This window comes from Trichechus manatus, unplaced genomic scaffold (assembly GCF_000243295.1).
Source record: "Trichechus manatus latirostris isolate Lorelei unplaced genomic scaffold, TriManLat1.0 scaffold00146, whole genome shotgun sequence".
Taxonomy (NCBI): Eukaryota; Metazoa; Chordata; class Mammalia; order Sirenia; family Trichechidae; genus Trichechus; species Trichechus manatus.
Genome location: NW_004444082.1, coordinates 3,822,985 through 3,847,102, shown reverse-complemented (window position 1 = coordinate 3,847,102; position 24,118 = coordinate 3,822,985). Strand labels below are relative to the sequence as shown.

General features: G+C 42.8%; 1 protein-coding gene across 2 annotated transcripts in view; it reads right to left on the bottom strand.

The window, feature by feature from the left end:
* The window catches only part of RAB31 (RAB31, member RAS oncogene family), a 128,729-nt gene that overhangs the window by 54,685 nt on the left and 49,926 nt on the right, over window positions 1-24,118 (bottom strand). For both annotated transcript variants that reach the window (XM_023740055.1, XM_023740054.1), the window contains exons 4-5: window positions 10,035-10,106; window positions 8,645-8,751 (exon numbers count right to left, since the gene is read on the bottom strand). In XM_023740055.1, the coding sequence (XP_023595823.1) occupies window positions 8,645-8,751; window positions 10,035-10,106 (179 nt within the window). The remainder of the gene's footprint in view (window positions 1-8,644; window positions 8,752-10,034; window positions 10,107-24,118) is intronic.

The window sequence follows — 24,118 nt, the reverse complement described above, 5'->3', positions numbered from 1 at the left end:
TATTTTGGGTATATACCTAGAAGCAGAATTGCTGGGTCATATGATAACTGTATGTTTAACTTTATGAGGTAACTGTTTTGAGTAAACTGTTTTTCACAGTGGATGCACCATTCTACATTCCTACCAGCAATGCACGAGGGTTCCAATTTCTCCACATCATTGACAAGACTTGTTATTTTCCCTTTTTTGGTTTGTTTATTTGTTTATCATAGCCATCTTAGTGGGCGTGAAGTGGTATCTCATTGTGGTTTTGATTTACATTTCCCTAAGGACAAACAGGAGCCCTAGTGGCATAGTGGTTAAGAGCTATAGCTGCTAAGAGGCTGGCAGTTCGAATTCACCAGCTGCTCCTTGGAAACCCAATGGGGCAGTTCTACTCTGTCCCAGCAGGTCGCTATGAGTTGGAATCAACTCGAGAGCAATGGGTTTGATTTTTTTTTAATGACTAATGATGCTGAGCATCTTTTCATATGCCTGTTGGACATTTGTATATCTTCTGTGGAGAAATGTCTCTTCGAATCTTTTGCTAATTTTTAAATTGGTTTGTTAGTCTTTTTGTTGTTAAGTTTTAAGAGTTCTTTATATAGTTTGGATATTAAACCCTTATCTGATACATGGTTTCCAAATATTTTCTCCCGACCTCCAGCAAAATGGTGCTCTAGGCAGAAGCACCACACCGTCCCTCCTCAGCAAAGATCCGAAAAACTAAGCCAAACAGAGAAAACAGCAATCCGGAAACCAAATATTTTCTCCCATTCTGTAGGTTGTCTTTTCACTTTCTTCATAATGTCCTTTGATGCATAAAAAGTTTTCATTTTGATATAGTTTCTCTATTTTTTTCTCATTCTATACAAGTTTATCACCTGTGTAGGTTCATGTATCCACAACCACAGGTAAGATATTGAGTAGTTCTATCACCATAAGCATCCCTTGGGTCTCCTTTTATTTATTTAAATTTTTTTTATTATTGTACTTTAGATGAAGGTTTACAGAACAAACTAGCTTCTCATTAAACAGTTAGTACACGTTGTTTTGTGACACTGGTTAACAACCACACAACATGTCAACACTCTCCCTTTTCAACGTTGGGCTCCCTATTACCAGCTTTCCTGTCCTCTCTTGCCTTCTAGTCCTTGCTCCTGGGCTGGTGTGCCTCTTTACTCCCATTTGGTTTTATGGGCCTGTCTATTCTTTGGCTGAAGGACGAACCTCAGGAGTGACTTCATTACTGAGCTAATGCTAAAAAGGTGTCCGGGGGCCATACTCTTGGGGTTTCTCCAGTCTCTGTCAGGCCAGTAAGTCTGCTTTTTTTTTTTGAGTTAGAATTTTGTTCTACATTTTTCTCCAGCTCTGTCCAGGACCCTCTACTGTGATCCCTGTCAGAGCAGTCGGTGGTGGTAGCCAGGCACCATTTGGTTGTGCTGGACTCAGTCTGGTAGAGGCTGCGGTAGTTGTGGTCCATTAGTCCTTTGGACTAATCTTTCCCGTGTGTTTAGTTTTCTTCATTCTCCCTTGCTCCCAAAGGGGTGAGATCAGTGGAGTATCTTAGATGGCTGCTTACAAGCTTTTAATACCCCAGATGCTACTCACCAAAGTAGAATGTAGAACATTTTCTTTATATACTATGTCACGCCAGTTGAGCTAGATGTTCCCTGGGTTCTCTTAAAACCACACCCACTTTCCTTCCCCTTCTTCCCTCCAACCCTAAATCCTGGCAACCACTAATCTGTCCTCCATTTCTAAAACGTTTTCATTTCAAAACTGGTATATATAAATGGAATCATACAGTATGAAACCTTTTGGGATTGGATTTTTTTCACTCAGTATAATTCCCTGGAGATTCATCCAAGTTGTGTGTATCAACAGTTTTGTTTATTTTTACTGCTGAGTAGAATTCCATGGTATGGATGGCCCACAGTTAGTTTAACCATTCTCTTGTTGAACGACATCTGGAATTCCAGTTCTGGAAATCTGAGAGCTCTCTGAAAGCCATTGTGAACCGTGTGAATAAAATAAAGCTGCTATGAACATTCATATGCAGGTTTGTGTGTGAACATAAGTTTTCCTATTTCTGGGATAAATGTTCAAGAGTATAACTCCTGGCTCTGTGGTATAACTTGCATGTTTAGTTTTATAAGAAAATACCAAACTATTTTCTAGGGTGGCTATACCGTTTTACCTTCCCACCAGCACTGTACAAGTGATCCAATTTTTCCACATCCTCCCAGCATTTACTATTGTCATTCTTTTTTATTTTAGCCATTCGGATAGGTATATAGTGATATCTCAAGTGGTTTTAATTTGCATTTCCATAAGGGATACGATGTTAAACATCTTTTCCTGTCCTTTTCACCATCTAGCTAGTCTCGTGAGTGAAATGTCTGTTCATGTCTTTTGCCCATTTTTACTGTTGAGTTTTGAGAGTTTTTTATATAGTCTAGATACTAGTCCTTTACCAGATATATGGTTTGCAAATATTTTCTCTCCCTCTGTAGCTTGTCTTTCATTCTCTTCACATGGGCTTTCAGGGAGCAAACATATTTAATTTTGATGAGGTTCAATTAATCAGTTTTTCCTTATATGGATCATGCTTTTGCCGTCAAGTCTAAGAACTTTTTGCCTAGTCCTAGATCCTGAAGATTTTCTTGTATATATTTTCTAAAAGTTTTATAGCTTTACTCTTTACATTTAAGTCTACTACTCATTATAAGTTATTTTTTGCATAAACTTTGACGATTAGGTAAAGGTTTTTTGTTTGTTTGTATGTTTTGCAGGGGGAGGTTTTGTTTCATTTTACTTATTTATTTGTTAGTTTTATTTATTTATTTTTGCTTATGGATGTCCAATCACTCCAGCACCATTTGTTGAAAAGGTTAGCCTTTCTCCATTGAATTACTTTTGCATCTTTGTCAAAAATCAGTTGAACATACTTGTAAACATATTTACTTCTGGGATCTCTACTCTGCCCCGCTGATCTATATATCTATCTCACTACCAATACCATATTGTCTTTATTACTGTACTGTAGTATATAGCCAACCAATCGACCAACCAGTTGCTGTCAAGTGGATTCCGACTCAGGTTAACCCCATGTGTTACAGAATAGAACTGTGCTTTACAGGGTCTTTAAGGCTGTGATCTTTCGGAAGCAGATCACCGGGCCTTTTTTTCCGAGGAGCCTCTGGGTAGGTTTGAACTGCCAATCTTTTAGTTAGTAGTTGAGCGTTTAACCATTTGCGCCAGCCAGGGACTCCTTATAGCTACATAGTAAGCCTTAATATAGGATAAAATGATTCTTCCCACTTTACTCTTCTTTGTAAAAATTGTTTTAGCTATTCTAGTACCTGTGTCTTTCTATATAAATTTGAGAATAAGCTTGTTTATACTATGAAGGTATTTTGTAGATGTGATTAACATTTACAATAAGTTGACTTTAAGTAAAGGAGATCACCCTCAATAATGTGGGTGAGCCTCATCTAATCAACTGAAGACCTTAAGAGCAAAAACTGAGGTTTCTGAGAGGAAAAAGAAATTCTGCCTTAACACTGTAACATAGGAATCCTGCTGAGTTTCCAGCCTGCTGGCCTGCTCTACAGATTTCGGACTGAAGACTGCAATAGCAATTCTTACAGGAATTTCCAGCCTGAACCTACAGATTTTGGACTTGCCAGCCCCTACAACTGTATGAGTCAGTTACTTAAAATAAATCATAACATAATCTTGTATATAAAAAAGCCTAAGGAATTCAGTAAAAGACTATTAGAGCTAATAAACAAGTTCAGCAAGGTTGCAGGAAACAAGATCAACAAACAAAAACTAATTCTATTTCTATACACTAGCAATGAGCAATTCATCAATGAAATTAAGAAAACGATTCTACTCACAATAACATCAAGAAGAATCAAATACTTAGGAATAATTTTAGTAAAATAATGCAAGGCTTCTATGTTGTAAACTATTAAACACTGCTGAAAGAAATTAAAGAAGACCTAAATAAATGGAACGATATCTCATGTTCATGGATTGGAAGATTAAACATTGTTAAGATGGTAATAACTGTCCAAATTGGTCTAAAGATTCAATACAATCCCTATTAAAATCTCAGTTTTCTTTTTTTGCAGAAATTGTCAAGCTGATCCTAAAATTGATATAGAAATGCAAGGGACCCAGAATAACCAAAATAATCTTGAAAAAGAACAACGAAGTTGGAGGACTTACAATTCCCAATTTCAAACTTACTACCAAGCTACAGTAATCAATACTATACCACCTATACCATCTATACTGCCACCACCATCTATACTGCCTCCACCACCTACACGGCCGCCACCACCTACCTCCTACACTGCCTACACGACCTGTACTAACACCACCTGTACTGCCTCCACCACCGATACTGCCGCCACCACCTACCTCCTACACTGCCTCCAGGACCTGTACTAACACCACCTATACTGCCGCCACCACCTATACTGCCGCCACCACCTATACTGCTGCCACCACCTATACTACCTCCACCACCTACCTCCTACACTGCCTCCACGACCTGTACTAACACCACCTATACTGCCGCCACCACCTATACTGCCGCCACCACCTACCTCCTACACTGCCTCCATGACCTGTACTAACACCACCCATACTGCCATCCCCACCTACCTCCTACACTGCCTCCACGAACTGTACTAACCCCACCCATACTGCCATCCCCACCTACCTCCTACATTGCCTCCACGACCTGTACTAACCCCACCTATACTGCCATCCCCACCTGTACTACCACTACAGTGTGGTATTGGCATAAGGGTAGACCAGCTGAATAGAATTAAGAGCCCCAGAGTAAGGCTTTATGCTTATGGATGGATTTTCAACAAAGGTGCCAAGAAAATTCAAAAGGAAAGAAACAGTCTTTTCAACAGATGGTCCTGGGGCAATTAGATATCTACATACAAAAAGATGAATTTGGATCCATACCTCACATCATACACAAAAATTGATCACAGTCCTAAATGTAAACGTTAAAACTATAAAACTTTTAAAAGAAAACACAGAAGGAAATCTTTGTGATCTTGAGTAAGCAATCACTTGCATACAAGAGAGAAAAGGAAAAAACTGATAAATTGAACATTAAGCTTTTGCACTTCAAGAGGCACAATCAAAAGAGTGAAAAGACAAGCCACAGAGTGGGAGAAAATATCTGCCAATCAAATATCTGGAAAGGAACATGTATCTATGATATACAAAGAAAACTTACAACTCAGTAATATATAGACAAATAATTAAAAAATGGCAAAGTATTTGAAGATACATTTCTCCCAAGAAGATATACAGATGGTCAATAAACACAAACCCAAAGATGCTTAACATCATTAGTCTTTAGGAAAATGCAAATCAAAATCACAATGAGATACAACTTCACATCCACTAGGATAACTATAATAAAAAGACAGATAATAAGTGTTAGTGAGGATATGGAGAAATTGGAACCCTTGTACACTGCTGAAGGAGCCCTGATTTCTCAGTGGTTAGAGCAATCCACTGCTAACTGAAAGGTGAGTGGTTCAAAATCACCGGTGGCTCTGCGGGAGAAAGATGTGGCATCTGCTTTCACAGAGATTTACAGCCTTGGAAACCCTGTGGGGTCGCTATCAGTGGGAACTGACTCGACTGCAGTGGGTCTGGTACACTGCTGATGGGTACGGAAAATGGTGCAGCCACTCTGGAAAACAGTTTGGCAGTTCCTCAAATTGTTAACCATATGACCCAGGAATCCACTCTTTGGTAAATACCCTAGAGAAATAAAAACATATACTGACACAAAATTTGTACATGAATGTCCATAGCAGAATTTTTCATAATAGCCAAAAAAGTGGAAACAATCCAAATGTCCATCAACAGATAATGAGATAAACAAAATGCGGCATATCCGTACAATGGAATATTATTCGGCAATAAAAAGGAATGAAGTATTAATTCATGCTATAACATGCATGAACCTCAAAAATATCATGCAAAGTGAAAAAGATCACATATTATATGATTCCATTTATACAACATGTCCGATAAAGGCAAACCTATACAGACAAAAAGTAGACTGGTGGCTGCCTGGGTTGGAAGGCAGACAGTGAATGGGCAGGAGGTCTCTCATGGGGTCAAAACGTTCCAAAATTAGATGTGGTGACGACTGTACAACTCTGTAAACGTACTAAAGTTCATTGAACTGCACACTTTAAATGGGTGACTTTTATGGTTTGCAAATTATGTCTCAATAAATACAGCAAAACCTGTGAGAGCCAGAACTCAACGGGTCTGCCTTGTTTTTCCAGATCTTGCAAGTGTTCTGCCTTCGGCAGGGTGCGGTCGCCACTTTTCTATCACCCTCTATTTAGTGGAAAATATGTGGCTTTTCCTTCTCCGATGGGTTTCCACCTTATACAGATTCTGGCTTTTGCAGGTTTTACTGTACATTAAATGATTAAAAATAAAAAAATTTACTAGCGTCCAACAGGCCTTCTCATTGGCCTAACCAGAGGTCAGGAGAATTGCAAGCGGAGTCATTTCTTCACTGTGTAATTCAGTAACAAGCACCACCTAAAATAATTCTGTGTGTAACAAAAGATACATATTCTGTACTTTAAACCACCACTGCAGGATCTTAACACCAAACTAGAAGAGAAATGATATTATCCAAAAAGCCTGGACTCACGGGACAGTGGCCACATGGCATCACCACTGGAAACAGTAGCTGGAAGTGACCTTGGAATTGGGGCTGATGGGGGTGGCGGGAGTAGTGAATTTACGGCTAGAAGAGAGAGGGATGGATTAGGTTAGCTGGGACATTTTGCAAACTGCATAAATAGGAATCAGCTGGGCACGGCTGATGAGCATGCTGTTCTGATGCATAAAAGGTGAATCTCACCCTGAGAAATGGGGTGTCTTCAGGTGCTGGTAGCCAGGCCAGCATGTTCCAGACACGTTTTGCCTGGTCAGGCTGAGCTTTTCTAGGACAAGACTGTCCCACCCTCCCATTCTCACGGTTCTGGTGGGGAAAATCATCTTGTCCTACCCAAACCCAGGCCCTTGGCCACAAATGCCTGGTCACAGGGTGGGGAAAATCCTCTGTGCAGGTTAATCTCTCTCCAAACCAGAAACCCATTGCTGTCTAGTCGATTCTGACTCATAGCAACCCTATAATGGGACAGGGCAGAACTGCCCCACAGAGTTTCCAAGGAGCACCTGGTGGATTCGAACTGCCGACCCTTTGGTTAGCAGCTATAGCACTTAACCACTATGCCACCAGGGTTTCTGAATCTCTCTCCAGAACGTATCATGTACTAAAACTAACAGCAGTCCTGTTTTACATCATGTGGATACCACTATCCTTCAGATTAATTCTTTTGGCTGAAGTTAATTTCAACTGGGTTTCAGTTTCATGTAACCAAGAGTCCTAACTAACACCATTCAAGTTGAAATCATTTTCTGCTTAAAGTCTAGTACATCAGCACTCCCAAAATACACAAGGCTTAAGTCCACTTGAAGGTGCACCTTTACTGCAATTAGATAGTGTTAGATGATACAGCCTTCTCTCAGCAAGCGCAGGCTACCTCTCACCCCACCCCCACCAACAACAAAAGTTGGAGCGATTCTGCTGGCAATAATAGATGAGCAAGCTGTTTTAGGATTACAGTAAAGAAAGTAGATATGTGAATTAAGTCCAGCCCCTAGAAAAACAAATGTTTATGTGGTGTTTATCGATGTTATTATAAACCAACATAATGCAATTTGATATAAAGCTTCTGAAATCCCAAAGAAACAGAGCAATTTGTCAAGTGCCATGTTAAGAATTTTTACAAGAGCCATTTTCATTGCTTAGTTAACTGTGGTTTAATTGTATTTGGATTAGCAAAACCTAAAGCATGATGTAGCTGTCTTTACGAAAATTGACTACTGGAATTACTGAGAATGAAATTAACCATGGAGACAACACAAAAATCACTATATCCTTTTTCATAACATTTATTTAGTAAAAGAGCCAGCTAATCAGGCGAGATAAAGCTATCATCAAAGAGCTAATCCATGTGGATTGGGTCCCTACAAACCTTTCTCCCAATAAAGGAAGTTCAACAATCCAGGGTCTCTGGGGGCAGCCAAGGTGTTCATATCCAATGGGTCACTGCTCTAACATGAAGATCTCAGAACAAAATTGTGAGATTATAGATACCCGAATATCTCCTGAAGTTACAGTCTAGAACTAACACAAACAGGGATCGTATGGAAAATGTTAACAATTATAAATCTCCTTACCATATGAAAGTGTTATTAAAATGATGACAGTAGCAATATGATAATAATTATGGAAAAAGTAACAATAAAAACAATAAAGCAATCTAGCCCATAAGTCTGTTATGATTTGATTTTAATCTTTATTACTTTATGGATAGGGAATTTGCGTTTCCCTACCATTTTCCCTTAATTTTACTTTGGTTTAATAAATGTAATGCTGACTGACTAGCACAAGTGAATGGTTATCTGTTCAGTTATTACAATGAGAGCAGACTTAATGACACAGGCACAACAGCTTTTCATACACAGACTTCAGGGATGGAGGACAGCGACACGTGAGAATGTTTACAGTGCATCTTACCGAATATCTGAGAGGTCACATTTGTTTCCAGCAATAGCCATTACAATGTTTTCTGGACCATGTTCTTTCAGTTCCTTAACCCATTTCTTCAACGTATGAAATGAATCCTAAATCAAAAGTGTAAATGAATTATTGGAAAGACCAGTCAGTATAATATTTCAACCAAGTAGAAACACAAAATGAATATAATTTAGTGGAGAAATAGATTTCCAGGAGATTCGTTTAGATTAACATACCACCACTACGTTGGCATAAAATTTAACATGAGCTAAGTCATACTTCAATTCACCACCTGTTGTCATCGAGTCGATTCTGACTCATAGTGACACTACAGGACAGAGTAGAACTGCCCCACAGGGCTTCCGAGGCTATAAATATGGAAGCAGACTGCCACATCTTTCTCCTGTAGAGTGGCTGGTGGGTTTGAACTGCCGACCTTTCGGTTAGCAGCCGAGCGTATAACCACTATTGCACCAGGGCTCCTAAATTATACTTAAATAACCTATAAAATATTCCTTTTCTAAAATTAAAACTTGAGCAAGTTAAGACAATCATATTAGTTTTCTTCTATAAATAACATTAATTTACAATTATAGCCTTGATTCCACATATGAAGACAACAGGACTAAGAGAACGTTCCTGTTACACACACACACACACACACACACCCCCACACACACCCACACACACTTTCAAGTCCTGTTTTCCTTTCTGCCCTTCACTCGCAACCTTACTTCGAGAAACGAGCCAAAGCATACACTGCATTTAGGTAGAAGAGGTTAGAACTCATGAATGGTAATAGTGTGGGTCGTTAAACTAATTGGCTTGTGCAGTCAGCATTCCCAAGCAAAAAGTTAATTCAGTTTGCATGGGTGGGAAAAAGAGTGTCAGCAAACCACGGCAGTTATCTGTCGGTGGGTATCCTAGAGCCTCAATCTGACAACCTAAAAATACATTCATACAGTGTACACACGATCACACACATCATGCCTATCCGTATACACACAAACACTACCCTTGGCGTTTTAAGCAGAATGATTGAAACACAAATAGAAAGTAAATACTTTATGATTATAAAACATGCAAAACTTAAGAATAATTTTCCTTTTCTTAAAAACCTGACATTCCTGAGACTAGCACTAGCAGATGCGGCCTTGCCTCTACACATAGACAGTTGATTTTAAAAATAATGGTCATTATTTACTTCAGCACATAATCCTGAGATGCTTCATTACAAATAGGGGAAATAAACTCAGTATACAGTGCTCACTCTCCCTGACCATCGTACTATGAGACCTCATTGCAGGCTACTGGGAAGACTCAAGCACTGACATGTCTCCAACACAGGATCACCATAAATGGCATCTTAACTCTCCAGGGGCGCTCTTACCTGTTTGGTAATATCATATACGATGACAGCCGCAGCAGACCCTCGATAGTACATGGGAGCCAGTGAATGAAACTGTTTACAAGAACAACGATGAATGTGAGCCAAAGTGAACATATTTTCTGCAATCCCAAATTAAATATACAGTGTTTACCCCACATCATCTCTGTCCCCCATTACATTCTCCAGATGACGAGGCGCTAGATGCACTTCATCCCAAATGTTAACAAAGCAGTGTTACTGGTCACTAGAGTCATTTATCCCCAAACAAGATCGATAGTTATTCTGAGGATACATACTTTATGCAGATTTTAGAGAACTGTTTTGTCTCAATTTGCATTCTTTTTTTAATCAAAAAATATCTTGGAGGGGTTCTGACAGTCAATAAGAAAAAGATAATCAGCTCAACAGAAAAATGGACAAAGAATATATACAGATAAATCACACAGGAAGAAATACAAATTTTATATTTTAATAATATTTAATACATATTTTTAAAACAAGTATTTTAAAACATGTTCAATTGTAATAAAAGAAATGAAAAATAAAAGCAACATTAAGGTACTTATTAATTTATTAAATATTGAAAAGACCTATAATATCCAGTGTTGGTGGGGATCTGGAAGGGAGGACTCTCATACACTACATAGGAGTGTGTTTTAATACCATCTTTCAAAGCCACTGTTATAATACATACCAAAAGGTGACATGTGCATCTTTTGAGCCAGCAATTCCATTTATAGGAATACATACCGGAGTAGTCATCACACACACAAGCATACTCATTCTTATGTTGTACATGGGAGCAAAAACTGAAAACAACTTAAAGGTGTATCACAGAAATTGATTCATGATATATGTATATAATGGAATATTCCACAACTATTAAAATGAAAAGGATTTTGATTGATAGGTAGAGTTGTCTTTGACATATTATTAAATGAAAAACTAGTCTGTAAGCAGCTTAGCAGTACATCATAATTTGTATAAAATGTAAGTAAATGTGTGTTGTGCAGGTATAAAATAATGTTCTTCAAAATATTAATGGTGAGATGTCTAGTGATTTTCACATTTTCCTTATAAGAGTTTACACTGTACAAATTTTTATGCTAATTTTTACATAAAATCATTTTTAAGTAAAAAAAAAAATTCAGCAACTTATATTGGGGAGTAGGGGAGGGAAGCAGGAGAAAGGTGTGGCAGTCTGCTTCTGTGAAGACTACAACCTTGGCAAGGCTATGGGGAAGTACTACTCTGTCCTATAGGGTCTCTGTGAGTCAGAATCCACTCCACTGCAACGGGTTTGGTTTGAGGGAGGGAACAGGAATGAAGGAAGGGTGAATCCTGAAGTTTCTCCAGCCAACAACAGAACCAAAAGTCGTTCGTTTTTATTTCTCACAAAATATTTGTCATTGTGTAAATACTTGCCAAATTAAAATGATCATATTTGGAAGTTTTGAACACACCCGTCCCCTAGGTTTCCCTTTTATCACACAGCAGTGTGAGGGCAACAGGCTAGCCTTCCCCATTCCACTTCCCACTGTGCAAGTCTCCCCCTTGAAGAGGAATGAACTGGAGCCTCTGTGGTTCTGAAAAAGTAAAGGGCCTGTTGAAGCTCAGGATGACCGGAGTAGTTCGACAGCTGGACTGTGCAAAGGCAGAATACGGCTGAATACGGCAAAGGGCCATGAGCCGCCATTCTCCTCTGCCCCGTGCGTGCTCACTCACCACACGTGCCTCCATACTCACTGACTGCCCGACACCGCGTGTCTGCCCGTGAACACATGCATGTCTGTTCACCACGCTTGCCTCCATACTCACTGACGACCTGACACCGTGTGTCTGCCCGTGAACACATGCACGTAAGTAACCACGCATGCCTCCATACTCACTGACGACCTGACACCGTGTGTCTGCCCTTGAACATGTGCACGTAGGTAACCACGCATGCCTGCATACTCACTGACTGTCCGACACCGCGTGTCTGCCCATGGACACATGCATGCCTGTTCACCATGCATACCTCCATACTCACTGACTGCCCGACACCGTGTGTCTGCCCATGAACATGTACACATAGGGAACCACGTGTGCCTCCATACTCATTGACGGCCCAACAGCATGTGTCTACCCATGACCATGTACACACAGGTAACCACACATGCCTCCATACTTACGCACGGCCCGACACCGTGTGTCTGCCCATGAACATGTTCATGTAAGTAACCACGCATGTCTCCATACTCACTGACTGCATGGACACATGCATGCCTGGTCAGCACGCGTGCCTCCACACTCACTGACTGCCCAACACTGCCTGTGTGCTAGGATTATTGATAGCTATATTTTTAAGCCACCCTCTGGCGACCCACACGTAGAAAACCAAATCAGAATTCTTGCCCAAAGGGAGGAAAAAGCAATGCACGCATGAAACATTCCTGCTTTGCTAAGGTTAGGGAACGCGTACAAAGTGTCCTTCTAGTTCAATTATACAAAATGTCCACTTTTAAAAAATAAGCCTCCATCTATCCGGGTAATCACACAAAGGAGAAGAGTCAGCACAAAATTTATTTCCCAAAGTCAAGACACATGTGGACTCAAGCACAAAAAGTAGCAAATTGTGGACGTATTCTATGACAGAGGTCATTTCCATCTCCAAGGCTACAGACTGAATCTAAAATGGTCACTGGTGTGCATGTCTCATGAATTATTGAATGGATCTTTGTATATGATGCATTACTTATTATTTCCTTCCTCCAAATGGAATCACTTTGAAATAAATCTGTTGGTGAAGCCATTTAAAAGACTTTACTGCCAGAGACTTGGGGGTTTTAATGAGTTAAAATTTCACATCCGGTTTCCCAAACCCGATAATGCACCGACCAAAGGATAATATTTGTGAAGGACAAAAAGACAAAGCACTTCTAGCCTTCAGTGTATACACCTTCCTCCGGACAAATATAATGCAAAGGCATCGCCATCAGCCTTAACACTTAACAGGACATAATTCAATGACTGTGGGGAACGAAGTCCGATGAGCACTCACATAAAAGGTTCTTCTAGAAATAAAATTCACAATCACAGGGGCATGAAATAACTACTTACTTTTTTCAATCTCACCTTGAAAGGTTATTTGAAAATTCATATAACAGATGCCAATTCAAAATCCCTTCCTCCCTAACTGTGCAACAAAATATCCACAAGACCAAATTAAAAAAAAAAAAAGTGTTCAGATAACTCTCAGATGCCATTTAATTACTTAGAAGAAACCCAGGGAATTGTGAAAAGCTCATTTGCCTCCCCTGATAAAAAAAAAAAGAAAAAGAAAAAGAAATAGCTGGGTGTGTCCTTCGTGTGTGTGATTGTTTTTTAACTGCTAGCTGTCTGCATGGTCCAGGGCAAGGGAATGGCCTCCTCTGAGCACTCAGAGCCGCTTAGGCTTCTCAGCGCTCACAGATGGATGCCAGCCTTGCCACCACCTCCAGCAACTGGAAGGATAAATGGGTACAACCTTTCTGGGAAGCAACTGGTGGCTGTACTTCCAAAGTCTTGAAAAATGTTCATACACTTTGACTCAACAATTCTGCTTCTTAAAGGAATAATCAGAGACGGTCACAGACTAACCAGATTTATTCTAGAATTATTATTTATGCTGAGAAGTTGGGAACAACTTCAATGTCTAACAATCGGGTAAGGGAAACAAACTTTGGCCTAGTCACATATTGGGCAGCAATTAAACGCAAGTTTTCAAAGAATTTTAAATGGCGTCTAAGGCAAGAAGGCAGAGTGGTATCTCCCCAGTAGAACCCTGGGCCTGGGACATGTTTTTTGGAAAAGAGGTTTCCTGGCCAAATAATTTTGAGAAACACTGCATGTAATAAGCTCTTCTGTAGGTTTCCAAAGAACTATTAGTAAATTAAAGGCTCTGGAAATTTCTATAGTAAAGAAACCTATCTATTTTAGTTTTAACTCAGAATTTCCTTTTTTTATTATTATTACTTTTTTCAAGTAATGTTTATTAACATCTGGGGACCTCCTATGGAGCCCTGCTGGCACAGTGGTTAAGAGCTCGGCTGCTAACCAAAAGATTGGCAGTTCAAATCCACCAGCCGCTCCGAGGGAGAACCAGGTGGCAGTCTGCTCCCATAAAGATGACAGCCTGGGAAACCCTACAGGGCAGTTCTACTCTGTCCTACAGGGTCACTATGAGTTGGAATCAACCGGACAGCAGTGCGTTTGGTTTTTGGTTTTGGGAGGGACCTACCGTGCTCAGAACCCACCTTAGGGGCCCAGTGAAGAGAATGAGACTGAAGAACACTGGTTCTCCTATTTTGTCAAATGGGGGTGGGCGGAGTGAGGTTGGTAACCATAGTAAGGTCTTTCCCCGGCTCTGGGAGTCTATGACAACACTCCAGGCTGAGGAACGACAGGCTTCCGGATGGAACCTACTCCCCTGGCCCGGCTCCTGATCCTGTTGAATATCTGACCTGTAACACAAGCCTCCCTTCTTCCTGCCTTGTGTGGACACACATGTATGTACACACACACACACACACACACACACACACACACACTCTACTCAGCAGCACAGTGAAAGGTATTATTCCAGGAAACCTCCTAACTCCCCAGACCACCCAGTATGCTTGAGGCAAAATTCCTTAAAGGCAGGTATGTGGCATCAGAAATTCCACAGCAGCACAGTGTCTCGTGTCAAGAATGGGGGGCTCTGTGCGCCAGCCCACACAGGCTCCCTCGGGGCTCTGCTTCCACATCCTCTGCCCCGGGGCCTGGGGCGAGCAGGGGTTGGCTATGTGCTGTGACGTTTCAGAGAACACGCTGCCCCTGTGGATGGCAGTGACGCAGCCACACGCACCAACACGGAGCTCCGGCCAGTCTCAGGACCAGGGCACAGTCAGAAACCCTCACCCTCCCACGGAGCGTGGAGAGTCAGGGGCAGAAGCCAAAACATGCCCAGCGGCCATTAGGATTCCAACAAAGAGGGAAGTGGTAGGAGAAAATGCCTGACATTCCCAACATTCTCAGCTGGCAAGAGTTGAATGGAAAAATTCTTTGCTTAATGTTCTTTCTGTACCATTCAGAGGAATGCTTCCAACTGACGCACAGACTCTCTCCACAGAAAAGCAGAGGGCCTTTTTTTGTTAATTTATTTTCACTATTTTAGATGAAGGTTTACAGAGCAAACTAACTTGTCATTAAACAATGAATATATGTATTGTCTAGTGACATTGGCTGCCAACCCCATGACTTGTCAACACTCTCCCCTTCTCAACCTTAGGTTCCCCATTAACAGCTTTCCTGTCCCCTCCTGCCTTCTTGTCCTTGCCTCTGGGCTGGTGTGCCCATTTAGTCTCGTTTTGTTTTATGGGCCTGTCTAATCTTTGGCTGGAGGGTGAACCTCAGGAGTGACTTCATTACTGAGATGTAAGGGTGTCCGGGGGCCATACTCTCAGGGTTTCTCCAGTCTCTGTCAGACCAGTAAGTCTGGTCTTTTTTTTTTACAAGTTAGAATTTTGTTCCACATTTTTCTCCAGCCCTGTCTGGGACCTTCTATTGTGATCCCTGTCAGAGCAGTCAGTGGTGGTAGCCAGGTACCATCTAAGTTGTGCTGGACTCAGTCTGGTGGAGGCTGTGGTAGTTTGGTCCATTAGTCCTTTGGACTAATCTTTCCCTCGTGTCTTTGGTTTTCTCCATTTTCCATTGCTCCAGACTGGGTGAGAACAGTGGAGTATGTGAGATGGCTGCTAACAAGCTTTTCAGACCCTAGACGCTACTCACCAAGGTAGAATGCAGAACATTTTCTTTATAAACTATGTTATGCCAATTGACCTAGATGTTCCCTGAGAACATGGTCCCCACAGGCAGAGGGTCTACTTTTGTATGGAACCCCAAATATGTGAATTTGTACAGAAAAAAGGCTAGAAGATCATATACGAAACTATTAACAATGGTTATTTCTGAATTATGGCAGACCACCATTTTTTAAAAATATTTCTGAATCATTCAAAAAAACTTTTAACATGATATATTACTTTTACAATGAGAGGGGGGATGTCCTTTCTTTTTCTATTTATTTCTTAGTCAAAGCACTTCCTCATCATTCAGGGATCAGAGGGTTGAGCAAAAAGCTTCAGGAGGGATCTAGTTTTAGAGGTACCTGCTATCAGCTTGACTCCTTAGCTGACAAGGTCTCACGCAAATCTTCATTAAGTACAAAATGATACAACACAAATAAAAACATCTTTCTCCAAAAAAGGGGCAGGGTGGGGGAGAGGTCTGTTATGGATTGAATTGTGTCTGCCAAAAATATGTGTTGCAAATCCTAACTCCTATACCTGTGGTTATAATCCCATCTGGGAGTGAGTTTCCTTTGTTATGTTAATGTGTCAGTATTAGCCTAGGGTGTGTCTTAAATCATTCTCTTTTGAGATATAAAGAGCAGCAAAATAGGCCCAGAAGGGGGAAGATAGATGCCAGGCCACAGGAAGACCACCGAGGAACAAGCCCCTTCCTCCAGAGCCCACAGAGAGAAAGCCTTCCCCCAGAGAGCCAGCAATGGGTATTCTAGCCTCCTAACTGTGAGAGAATGGCACGCCTCAGCTTTTGTCCTACCCATGACATACCCGACTGCAGTGTCCTCAGCTCATATTCCTGTCTCTGCTGGCAAGCAAAGAAAGTTCCTGACAGTCCGAGAACTCAGCACAAGCCCATCTCTAATCGTCTTTTCTCAGCACACACATCGCTGTTTTGTGCATCTGAAGACAACACAGTGATACCAGCATGGAGGTCAGCGTGGCCCCGACCTCGCCACTCTGCTTTGCTGAGTCTCTCCCGTCCCTGGCTCTCACATCCGAGATAAAACTCACCGCACAAGAGGGCAGGAAGCAAACACAGGCCAGGACTGTGCGTAGGCCAGGAGGAAAGGCCAGGGCCAGGGTGCCCCAGGTGCCAGGGCCCCGACTCGGTGCAGTCTGGGAGGGCCACGCCTGGGCTCACCCACGGACAGGGATGTGGGCAGGAACCTGCCCTGCAGAGCGGCCCTGCAGAGGACGCTTTCCTGACAGAGGTCTGAGTCCATTGACAACCACGTGGGAGTTTATTCACCCCTAGGCTCACACCCTCATACTCTGGGCCTTTGGTTTGGGCTCCCCCCGCCCCCCACACCATCTGACACCATCCACAGGGCCTTCAGCCTTGGCTGAATGTCACGGCCCCACAAGCCCACCCTCCCTCCCCCAGCGGAGTTCATCTCTCCTTGACTGGTGGTCCCAAAGTGTCCATCGGAGCAGTTGGATACTGCAGTATCCAGAGGGTCCTGCTCCTAATTTCTTGATTAGGATATTTATTTACTATAGAATTTACTTATTTCTGACTTTTTGTTGTGGCCATTTTCAAACATGCACGAGAGAAGAGAGCACAGTCTAATGAACTTCCATGTCACCATCACCTCACTCCACCGTCGGTACTAACACACTGCCCAGCTTCATTTCCACCCTCTCCTCACTCACCCCACCCCGACCCCACAGCAGTCTTTTGAAGCAACTACTTGGCATCATATTGTGTTAACTGCAAATCAGGGTGATCTTTCCTTAAACTGTAAGTCAAACTGTGTCACTTTCCTGTTCAAACACTTCTAACTTATTAAGCATATAATCCCAACTCCACACTACGGTCTCCAAGGCACTAGTTGCTTGGGCCCTGTCCCCTCTCCCCCGCTCCTACCTGCCAGTTGCACTGAACCTGGAGGCCTTCACACATGCTTCCTTCAGCCCAAACCCTCTTCCAATGGACACCCACAGGCGCACGCCCTCACTTCATCCACGCCTTTGCTCAACTGCCACCTCCTCCAAGATTCCTTCCTTGAAGCCCTACCTGGCCATAGCAGGAACTCAACTAATATTCAATGACTGAACACATTTGATAAATCAATAACCCTTTGAAGGCAGGTAGAGTAGATTAGATTGTTCTCATTTTACAGAAGAGAAAACTGAGGCTCAGAACGGTTAAATGAATTGCCCAAAAGTACGCAGCTCTTAAACAGAACAACCAGACCCTGAAACAGGTCTTTTAACTCCAAATTCCATACTTCTTCCACTCCCATGTTGCTTCTCTGAAATAAAACATTGCTCAAGTTGATGTAATTACGGTACATTAAATTGATTCATTCATTCAACAGGTATCTCCTGAACACTCAGTGTGTGATAGGAACTGTTCTAAGCAAAGGGGGAACGGGATGTGGTGGTGACAATAATGGACCCCCAAAGATGTCCAAGGGACAGTGGTGGTTCAGTGGTTGAATTTTCACCTTCCATGTAGGAGACCAGGTTTGATTCCCAGTCAATGCATCTCATGTGCAGCCAACACCCGTTGGTCAGCGCAGGCTTGTGTGTTGCTATGATGTTAAGTAGGTTAGCCTCCATACTAAGACCGACTAGGAAGAAAAGCATGCAGATCTACCTCCAAAAATCAGCCAATGAAAATCCTATGGATCATAATAGTCTGATCAGCAACTGACCATGGGGATGGCACAGAACTGGGCACAGCGTTTTGTTCTGCTGTGCATGGGGTCACCACAAGTCGAGGACCAACTCAACAGCACCGAACAACAACCACAATGAAGACGTCACATCCCGAATGCCCAGAGCCTGTGAGTACGTTAGGGTGCATGGCAGGGGGAAGGAAGGTTGTTAATCAGCAGACCTTGAGATGGGGAGAGTATCCTGGATTATCCAGGTGGACCCAATGTAGTCACAAGGGTCTTTACCAGTGGAAGAAGAAGGCACGAGGGTCAGAGTCAGAGAGAGACTGGAAGATGCTAAGTGCAGCCAGCAGTAGCTGGCTCTGAAGATAGAGGAAGGGGCCATGAGCCAAGGTTTGCAGGTGGCCTCTAGAAGTTGGAAAAGGCAAGGAAATGAGTTCTTCCCTAGAGCCGCCAGAAAGGAATGCAGCCCTGCCAAAACCTTGATTTTTGCCCATGAGACCTGTTTCGGACTTCTGACCTCCAGAATGTAAGAGAGTGAGTTTGGGTTATTTTAAGCACTAAGTTTGAGGTGATGTCACAGCAGCCACCTGACACTGACAGAGAGGATGAAGAAGGTAAACACGGTCCCGGCCCTCATGAGTGCACACTCTAGGAGTGATGGTGAGGTTGAGCTGCTTCGTTCTGGATACAGAATGTCTTCAAACCATGAGGCCTGTGTTCTCAGGAGATCCCAGATGCTCCTTTTTAGTTGTGGCCCTCAGCACCTCAGGGGCATGGCGTTTACTCCGCGAAGTCTACTCACCTAATTTCCTATCCAAGACTGACACTCACAGGCTGCAAGCTCCACAGGCCCTTTCACCCATACTCAACTAGACCTAGCAGATGACTGCGGTCAGTTCCAGAGAGAGAGAGGAAAACCAAACTAGATAAAGGGCTTCTTAGATTCTTAATAGAAGTACACGTGTGCCCCCTGAAGCTCTGCCTGTCACCTTTGCCACGACATTCGCTGAGAGTTGGCATATGGAAAACTGGCAAAGGCCCAAGAGGCACCCACAAAGTTTCCTAATTAGAAGCTACTTAGGGCGTCCCAGCTAAGACACACACTACCAAAGTCATTGCCTTGCTTGTAGAGAAACTCATCTGGAGGGCCCAGGGCCAGCCTGGGAAGCTGAGGGAGGGGGAGACCCAGGAAGGAGAAGCAGGAGGACCTCAGCCACCAGGAACAAAGAAACAGCAGAGTCCACCCTGACAGGGAGCAAACATAGAAGAGGCAAGGGGCTGGAATCTGTTTTGAAGCAAGAGAAGCTCATCCCTGCTTCCCAGAATCAACTCACTGATTGAGACGTTTCTATCTGCTGTGCAGGTTTATCTGTATCTTGCCCCCGCTCCCCACAACCCCCGTTTTCCTTCACTCTCAGCTTTCTTGCCTGTTAGGGATCAAATTGTGTCGCCCAAAAATACATGTTGGCATCCTAACCCCTATACCTGTGGATGTAATCCTGTTTAAAATAGGGTCTTCTTTGTTATGTCAATTAGATCATACCCGAGTAGGGTGGGTTCTAAATCTAACACTTAGGATTTATAAAAAGAGCAGGTTAGACACAGAGATGCACACACAGGGAGGACAGATGCCATCTAAGGACCTTCGACAAGGAAGTCAGGGGCTACTGGCAAGGAAGGAATCGACATGGCTGAGATCCGTATTTGGAATTTTAGCCTCCAGAACTATAAGAAAATAAATTTCTGTTCTTTAAAGCCACCCTCTTGTGGTATTTGTGTTACAGCAGTGCTAGGAAGGAGCCCTGGTGGTGCAGTGGTTAAGAGCTTGGCCGCTAACCAAATGGTGGGCAGTTAGAATCCACCAGCCGCTCCTTGGAAACCATATGGGGGCACTTCTACTCTGACCTATGGGGTTGCTATGAGTCAGAATCAACTCGACGGCAACAGATATGGGTAGCATTAGGGATCTAAGACACTGTCTCACAGGATGATGGTTCTCTAAGGATGTCCTAAATTGATTTTAAAATATCGACACGGACTTCTTCTTTCTCCATCAGGGACATTCTGACACTCAAGAAGGCAACTCTCCACCTAATCTCTATCTCTTCCTCCCCATCCCAGCAGCAGCACAGCCTCCCTGGGGGTCCTGTCTTCCCCACTGCTGCCATCAGGCTTCCCACCACGCCCCTCCCCCGACACCGCAGGTCTCTAGTTTCTTCTACCACCAACTTTTAAGTATTATTGAACCTCTTCAGCTGTAACACTCTCAGTCTAAGGGATTCTGAGGTCTCCATAGAGGCCTCTATATAAAACGGCTCTTCTAAAAGGAGATCACGCAGCAGGCCCTAATGACAACTTCTACCTCGTTTTTAATAGCATAAACTCAGCCATGAAGAGAAATGAAGTCCTGGTACATGATACAACATGGATGAACCTTGAAAAGGTCATGCTGAGTGAAACCAGCATGATAAAAGGATAAATACTGTAGGGTCCCACTTGCATGAAATACCTCACCCAAAACCAAACCACACCCATTGCCGTCAAGTCGATTCCAACTCATAGCAACCCTACAGGACAAAGTAGAACTGCCTCATAGGATTTCCAAGGAGTGCCTGGTGGATTCGAACTGCCGACCTTTTGGTTAGCAGCCATAGCTCTTAACCACTACACCACCAGGGTTTCCACATGAAATACCTAGAATAGGCAAATGTATAGAGACCAGAGTTTATGAGTGGTTACCAGGGATGGGTGGGAGTTGCAACTGAAAGGGAGTTAAAGTCGAAGAGGTGCTAAGGTTCTGTTTAGGATGATGGGAGACTTTTGGAGATGGATATTGGTGATGGTTGTAAGACATGATGAATGTAATTAATGTCATTGAGCTGTATACTCAAAAATGGTTAAAATGGCAAATTTTTGGTTATATATATTTTACTACAATAAAATTCTTTTTAAAAATAGATAATAAGCCCTATCTTAGCTTCTGTTCTAAACCATATAATCTCTTCCAGTTTTCCCTTTGGGGAAGGTAACTAGGGGATGAAGGGACTAGTCAAAAGCGCCACTGTCCTGTGAAGCGGGAGGGTAGCAACAACATGTGCTTACTTTTCCACTGAAAGGTCTGGCTTTGAAATGCTTATGAAAAGAGCTGGTGGGTTTGTGAGGAAGGTGCAACAGGGTGAAGCTATTCCTCTTCAAAATAAACCCTTTGCCAGTAAGACAGTACACAATACTGGGGAAGCCAGCACAACTTGTACAAGGAAAGGTCACAGAAGCTCCACAGACACATCCAAACTCCCTGAGGGACTGAATTACTGGGCAGAGGGCTGTGGGGACCATGGTCTTGGGGAACATCTAGCTCAATTGGCATAACACACTTTATAAAGACAATGTTCTACATTCTACCGTGGGGAGTAGTGTCTGGGGTCTTAAAAGCCTGTCAGCAGCCATCTAAGATGCTCCACTGGTCTCACCTCTTCCGCAGCAAGTAAAAATGAAGAAAACTAAAGACATAAGGAAAGATCAGTCCAAACAACTAATGGACCACAGGTACCACAGCCTCCCCCAGTCTGAGTCCACTACAGCTAGATGGTGCCCAGCTACCACCACTGACTGCTCTGACCAGGATCACAACAGAGGGTCCTGGACAGAGCTGGAGAAAAATGTAGAACAAAATTCTCACAAAAAAAGACCAGACTTACTGGCCTGACAAAGACTGGAGAAACCCTGAGAGTATGGCCCCCAGACACCCTTTTAGCTCAGTAACGAAGTCACTGCCGAGGTTCACTGTTCAGCCAAAGATTAGACAGCCCCATAAAACAAAATAAGACTAATGGGGCACAACAGTCCAGGCACAAGGACTAGAAGGCAGGAGGGGACAGGAAAACTGGTAATAGGGAACCCAAGGTTGAAAAGGGACAGTGCTGACATGTTGTGGGTTGTTAACAATATGTGTTCTAACTGTTTAATGAGAAACTATTTGTTCTGTAAACTTTCATCTAAAGTACAATTAAAAAAAAAATTAAAATAAATAAATAAAAAAAAATTAAAAACCCTTTGTTACCGCATTGATTTCAACTCCTAACCTCACTATAGGACAGAGTAGAACTGCCCCACAGGGTTTCCAAGGCTGTGTAATCTTCACGGAAGCAGACTGCCACATCTCCCTGCAAGCGGCTGGTGGGTTGGAACCAGCACCCATTTGGTTAGCAGCTGAGTGATTAACCACTGGGCCACCAAGGCTCCTCCACACTGGGTTAGGAGGAGGATTTCAGGTGTGTGTGGTTTGCAGCTGGGGCCGCAGGGAGAAAGAGGAGAAAGCAAAGAGCAGCTCATTCTGAGAGCGTCAGAGGGCCCATTCTTCAAGAACTTCAAAAGGCCAAAATTCCCTGACTTTAGCAACAGCCTATGAATAGTGAAGTACTTTCCTGACCACAGACTCTGGGGCCCTGAAGAAAGAAGGAAAGAGCAAACAAGTTTCTTTTGATGTTTGTACAGCCCAAACTTGACCTTAGATATCTGCTGGTCTCCTCCCTTGGCTTCCTCAAATCCCCATTCAGACTGATTCCCGGCATCTGAGCACATGTTCTCCAACCACGCCTTCCAATCACTGCAGGCTGGCAGCCACTTAAAAGCTGGCCCCCAAGCAGGAAAGCAGGCAGCGTGGCCGAACAGCAGCAGGCCCAGACCTCACCACTGCCACCAGCAGACTGTCAGCTCGTGGAAGGCACACACAGGCCTCTTTCTTCTTTGGGTACCCAGAGTTCAGAAGGAACAAATAAAGATTAAACGAACCTGGGTTGGGCATATATCAATTTTATTACATTATTTTCTGGGTTCTTCTGAAATGTTTGAAATATTTCACAACTGAATAAAGAAGATTTTTTTTTTCGCTAAATTTTTTAAAATTTTGTTATTGTTGTTGAGAGTACACACAGCAAAACACACACCAATTCAAAACTTTCTAGGTATACAATTTAGTGACACTGATTACATTCTTCAGGTTGTGAGACCATTCTCACCCTCCTTTTCTGAGTTGGTCTTCCCTTATTAACATCAACTCACTGCCCCCTAAGGTTCCTATCTAATCTTTTGAGTTGCTCTTGTCAATTTGATCCCACAGACAGAGATCTTAAGAGAGCATAATGCTCAAGGCAGATCTTCTTCACTAGTTCAGCGAAACTATTGTTTGGCTTTAAGAAGGCTTCAGGGGGTAGTTTCAGTACAGGGTTCAAAGATTATCTCAGGTCAATAGTTTCAGGGGTTTATCCACCCTCCATGGCTCCAGGAAGTTTAGAGTCCACAAGAATTTTAAATTCTGTTCTGTATTTTCCCCCTTTTGATCAGGATTCTTTTATGGAATCTTTGATCAAAATGTTCAGTAACGGTAGCCAGGCAGCATCCAGTTCTTCTGGTCTCATGGCAAAGGAGGGAGTTGTTCATGGAGGCATTTAGCCACACATTCCATATCCTCCTCCTATTCCTGACGCTCCTTCTTCCTCTGTTGCTCCAGGCAAATATAGACCAATTGTTGTGCCTTGGATGGCCACTTTCAAGCTTTTAGGACCCCAGGCACTACACAATGAGCTAG